The sequence below is a fragment of the Solea senegalensis genome, linkage group LG18 (genome assembly GCF_019176455.1).
Source record: "Solea senegalensis isolate Sse05_10M linkage group LG18, IFAPA_SoseM_1, whole genome shotgun sequence".
Classification (NCBI taxonomy): Eukaryota; Metazoa; Chordata; class Actinopteri; order Pleuronectiformes; family Soleidae; genus Solea; species Solea senegalensis.
In genome coordinates, this window is record NC_058041.1 from 8,377,737 (window position 1) to 8,383,736 (window position 6,000).

At 45.6% G+C, this 6,000-nt stretch overlaps 1 protein-coding gene across 15 annotated transcripts in view; it reads right to left on the minus strand.

Annotated features, from left to right (window-relative positions):
• The window catches only part of LOC122759364 (calcium/calmodulin-dependent protein kinase type II subunit gamma-like), a 35,895-nt gene extending 34,467 nt beyond the window's left edge, over nt 1-1,428 (minus strand). For 14 of the 15 annotated variants that reach the window (XM_044014184.1, XM_044014189.1, XM_044014188.1 and 11 more), the window contains exon 1: nt 1,213-1,428. In XM_044014184.1, coding sequence (XP_043870119.1) covers nt 1,213-1,277 — 65 coding nt within the window. In that variant the 5' untranslated portion in view covers nt 1,278-1,428. The remainder of the gene's footprint in view (nt 1-1,212) is intronic. The other variant, XM_044014191.1, reaches the window with a different exon arrangement.
• Nucleotides 1,429-6,000: the final 4,572 nt, after the last annotated feature.

Sequence of the window (6,000 nt, forward strand, 5' to 3'; positions counted from 1 at the left end):
ACAGGTGACAGAAGTGCAACCCAGTGCGGGTGACGTTAATAACCTATGACAGAGCAAAATGCATTAACAAGCGGATAGAGGCTGAGAGGCAAGTGGTCAGTCTAGATGAGGCTCGGGAGGAGGGTGTGTAGGTGTGCAAGCCATGGCACAATTGCTGTCAGTTAAAACGCAGATATTGGAAATGGCAGCTGGAAATTAAGCTCAGTGTACCTTTATTGAGTCAGTGTCGCCTTGCTACTGTTGCTTTGGGTCTAATCACTGACCAAGAATAGCAGATGCTGCTGCAACTGATGATGATGTTGATGATGAAACAGGGAAGGTAGTGGCCCAGTTTTCTTGCCGTCATCAGAGTACCGATAAAATACGCCATTACCACTCGCACAGTAGACGCAAAACGCTACCTCTGAAACTGCCACTGCTTCTCTGATCACACAACGACAAATGCATATTATTAATAACGTCATGATTTGGACAGCTGTTGTGCGGGGCGTATGCTTCTTACATTTGCAAACATACAAATCAACACATCCTGGACCCAATAACCACCTCAAAGAGTGGTCCAGCGGTAAGTAACGTTATTCAACACGGTTACACAAATCATCTGCAGCTGCTCGAGGTGGGGGGGGTGGAGTGATCGGCCTTGTTAGCTGCCGACCACAGCCTCTGCTCTGACAAGGCAGCCCGCACGGAGCTGTCAGAGCCGTGGGCCGGTGAAAATGTCACAGAGCAGCGACTGCAGCGTCTCCCGGGGCCCCGCGGATGAATTCACCAGACCAGAAAAAACACCGGCTTGCGAACACACAAAGGGGCTAACAGCTCGTAATGCACCAGGCTTTGTGTTTTACATTCATCACCATTAGCGACTAAAAGACGCGACGCTAGCGGGCTAACTCGGCTAGTTTATCAATATCAGCATGGCAGCTCGCTGGGTAGTGACTGCGCGTCAGTGCGCTGTTCTGTTAATGCGGGGGAGCTAGTCAGACGACAGCAGCGGTTATTTATCCAGACTGCTCCACTGCAACAAACACCAGCCACAATCCACTGACACAACCATTGCAACAATCAGCATGACTCGCGTGTAAGCTATGTTGGTTAGCTTTCCGCAGCTAGCTGGCTAGGCAGAAATAATGTGAGGCGAGGTTGCGGGGGTGGGGGACGAAACGACAAGACAAACACGATGCACACTGTTATAACGTTACGACTGCTGCTTACTTCCCGAGCTCCTCGTACAACTGGTACTCGTCGGTAAACCTGGTGGAAGTAGCGGTGGTTGCCATGGTCAGAGGCGTGAGAGGGCGAGCCCGAGCCTTGGTGTACGACGGCGGCTGGCTCTCGTACGGGGTCCGGGAGGAGGGTAACCTAGCCTCCACTACACTGGAACACCTTTCTGACAGGCAGGGAAGGCTGAAGAGGAGAGAAGCGAGCAGAGACGGAAAGGGAGGGGCTGGGGAGAGGAGGAGGAGTGATGATGATATTGGTGTGTGTGTGTGTGTGTGTGTGGTAAAAGGGGAGGAATTCGCGCGTCCATTCTCGCGAGAATAGACTCCTACAGCACGAGAACAAGGCCTCTGGTTCATGAAGTGACAGAAATGTCTTGGGTCCATTATGAAAATGTCCTGCCACAATTGTCTTGACCAAACATAATGGCGATTCACGATATTATTGTGATAATCGTGAAAATATGTTTTATTTATTGTGTGTGTCTTTTAATGAAAAAAGGTGAATGGGTGGGCTATGTGCAAGTTTTCTGTGGAATCATGGACTGATTGTTCTCAGTGTTACAAAAACATTGTCAGTCATCATCTAACCGCTTTATCCTCCACCAGAGGGTCGCGGGGGGTGCTGTGCCAATCTCAGCTACATGGGGCGATAGGCGGGGTACACCCTGGACAGTTCGCCAGTCCATCGCAGGGCCACACACAGATAGAGACAAACAACCATTCACTCTCACACTCACTCCTATGGTCAATTTAGAGTGTCCAATTCACCTAATCCCCACATTGCATGTTTTTGGACTGTGGGAGGAAGCCGGAGTACCCGGAGAGAACCCACGCACACACGGGGAGAACATGCAAACTCCATGCAGAAAGGCCCTTGTTCCAACCGGGGCTCGAACCCGGGTCTTCTCGCTGCAAGGCGAGAGTGATAACCACTACAGCACCGTGTGGCCACAAAAACATTGTACAATACAAAAATTATTTTAGTAATGTTGCAAAAATATTACCTTACTAAAAATATTCCCATAACATGCCAAAAAATTTACATAGGTTATCAAAAAAACTTTTCAAGTCTCTCACGTGAAATATTTATGGATTATCCATTTCCGATTATGCCAGTGATGGAAATCCACCTTGATCTATCCACTGTGAGTACTTTTCACGTGGTGCACGAGAATATGATATACCATACCATCCCATGAATAGATTATATAAAGTTTATTGTAAAGAGGCAGTAGACATATAGATAGACGTATTATAAATAGGCATATTGTTGAAAGGCAAACAGTCCCTGGATGGTGCATATTCCTGGCTTAAAAATAGCTTTGTAATCCAGTTACTGTTTCTTCTCCCATCTGTTCTCTGGCCAAAAAAGCAGTAAAACATCACAGCAGCATTTTACTGCACTGTTTGGGATACACCCAACCCTGGGTCACACCTTACTGCAGCAGAAAGGCCAACTGTGACACACACACACACACACACACACACAGCATAAGACTATGTAAACGCACATACAGAATACACCATGGATCAGTATTGATTCATGCAGATCTTGCTCTCAGTAGAGCAGGCCTTTTCTGAGCCCCTGATTTTGCATTTGCATTCCAGAGCATGTGCATGTATGTATGTGTATAAGCGAGATGGGGATTGGTAGAAAGGAGCAGTGTGGCTGCAGTATCAGGTTCCCACACACCGACAAGCATGCACCTATGTTTTTCCTCAGTGTGAGGACTGTTAGCTTGCTGGCGCTAAAAGATGGTGTCACACAAATCCAGAGTGCCTCAATAAATGTTTAATGTGGCATGAGTGGGAGGCCATCAGAGGACAGGCAGTGGGGCTGGAGGGAGCCATAGCGCTTGAGAGTTAGTTAGAGGTCTTGTGTGTGTGTATGTGTGTGTGTGTGCTCAGCACTACTGCACACAAGACACGGTCCGTCGTCGAAACGAAGCACGAGCAAAATGGTGATTTCACTTGAAAATCTTTACGTGTGGTTGTCAGTGTGGGAACACAAAGCTGAAACACTGAAAAGTTCAAATATTATGAGGCCACACTGTATCTGCAAGGGCAGCCAGTGAGATGTGTGACGGAGAGCAAGGAAAGGAGGCCAGCATGTGTGTGTATGTGTGTGTGTGTGTGTGTGTGTGTGGAAGACAAACAAGCGCTGCAACGTAGGCTACTGGCCCTCTCCTGCCCTCCTTTTTGCTGTGCGCTAACCCTGCTGCCTCTCCTCCTCTTCCTCCACCTCCTCAGCCTCCACAGAAGTTATATAATGGTGAACTCCTCAGCCTTTGTTATCTCACACCAACCACACACTATGCCTTGCCCACTTGATGAGAGACAGAGAAGCAGAGGAGGGAAGAGGAGTGAGAGCACAGGAGGCTGAGGAAAAGAGAAAGTGGAGCGGTTTCGGCAGAAACTGTCAAGAAAAAGATAGAAAGTCTGCGTGTGATTTTCCATTCTATACATTATTGTCATTATTGTAGTATTATCACAGTTGGACATGTTGATCTTGGGCCTGGGTGGTTGTGCACCATTCACCTTACAAGTGTGTGTTACATTTCAGACTCGCCCTCTCCACTCCAGCTGGTTTTGACTTCACAACGACAGGAGAAAGAAGTCAAATCCTTCCCCTCTTGACTTTGCAATGGAAAACGCACTCAAAGAGAGCAGCTACTCACATGTTCCTATGCCACCCTGCTGTGAGAAACACTCTCAGCACCTCTAAATTATCCAGTAGTATCAGCAATGAAGAAAACCCTATCTAGCGTTCAGTCAATCCTCCTTTATGTACACAGCCAGTTGAAGCTTGCAGGAATACACCCACTCAGGATTTGGGCACAAATGTATGTAATTCAAAGCCCCTTTGGAGTCATCTGTCTTGGTAAATGAAGCTCTGTTTGCATCCAGAATGGACTAATTGTGCAATCAGAGCTACACTAGCTGTCATACACTAGCGAGACATGACTTTTCCTTTGCACTGAATGAGGGGGGTTATGCCATCTGTTACATCACAAATGAGAGGGTGGAAGGGGCCAAGAGCTGAGTCATGACAGTCCCGCTCCTCACTGTTCTGCAGGAACCGTCTTGAATGAGGGGCAAAGTGAATGAGTGACGCGGCCTCTCGTTTCAGCATCACTGTCGTGATGTCCCGGAGCAGTGAGCCACTGCCCCCCAACTGCTCAGCATGTCAGTCATCACTGTGGCCAACGGCAGCATCTGAAATAAGAAATGGCAAGGTTTCAGACATCGCAGCAAAATCAGGAGGTAACATTTACTCTGAGTTTAGTCATCAACTCCTCTTGAGATTTGGGTAAACACACACACACACACACACACACACTTCATGAAACACTGGGGCCTCACATTTAGGTAACAAAATCATATTTGTGGGCACAGATTCTCCTTCATACTCGGAAACAAAGCTACAATTAATCAGACGAGCACAAGCCAGTTGCCACACATCAGTTTTAGTTCCAGAACCTCTGGGCTCCTGGGGTTTGTGGGCTACAGCGTGTGGTTTATTCCTTTTTCTGCACTTCACATGTTTGACTTGTGATGTGGGTATCATAATGCAGTGCACATCTCATCCCACAAGAGGTCAGTAAAGTGTGAGTATTGGGTGTCATTTTTCTCAAACCTCCCACAGAGTGACACAAAATACAGCCACTCTTAATGTTTGTAATGTTTCTGAACAAGGAATTAAGAAGGAAAGCAAAACAATTAATCAATTAACAGTCAATTGTTCATTAGCTGTAACAGTAAAATCATCAAATATGTTTTAATTTTAGTATTACATTGAGAAACCATCAGTAGGAGATATACTGTGGACCCAACATTAATGCTATATACACACACGTATGTACATACATAAATATTTACAGTAGGATTTACAGTATGATCCACTTCAGAGAACCATATTTATTTATGTTAAAAGAAACTAATTCAAAGCTTGTCCTGCGCCTGGAGGCAATAAAAACAGCCCATCACAAAATGGACTTTGCCTCCACCATCTGTCCAAGTGGCAAAGCTGCAGCATGGACGACAAGAGGAAGAAATGAGCTCGTTCATGCTGCAGTCATTTATTATAACTTGTGTAACTAGAATGACGATCAATGGGGACACACTCTGATAACAGTAACTATTTATGTGCCATTTAATTAACGATTTTGTGATTGTATCGTTTGCATTTGAAACCTAAATACTAATACAAACCTTCCCAAATGCTGCTGGTGCCACACACTGTAAATGGTTACTCACTGGTAACACAGGTGTTTGCAGACCTGCGTGGAACACAAAATGAACAGAAACACAAATTCTTACAGGCAGGTGAATTATTATTATTATTGTTGTAATGATAATGGAAAGGAGAAAGAAGATGGACAGTTGCAGCAAACGGTTGGAGCATGCTGTGTTCTCCTTTCTGATCCACACTGAAATTCAAAAGGGTTTCAATTTGGAATATTGGTGTTTTAAAATCTTGTGCCACTTCCCTGTCTTCTTTGTGGTGAAAAACCCCCCAAACAACTTTGTGAGGCGGCCTCTCAATCCCTGTCTTTAATGATCAGGTGAAAAATGTAAAGAAAATCAAAACAAATCTCAGCTTTAGATTGAATCTACAAATGCACTTGGACAAAAAGTGTTTGAAATGAATGCAACAAATGTACAGGAACACAACGACACTGTTCATTTTTGTCACAAATAACAAGATCATACAGATGTGACAGCTGCAGTTTATACCATGACGCGTTTGTGCCCTGTGCAGCAAACAGGAAGTACCTCC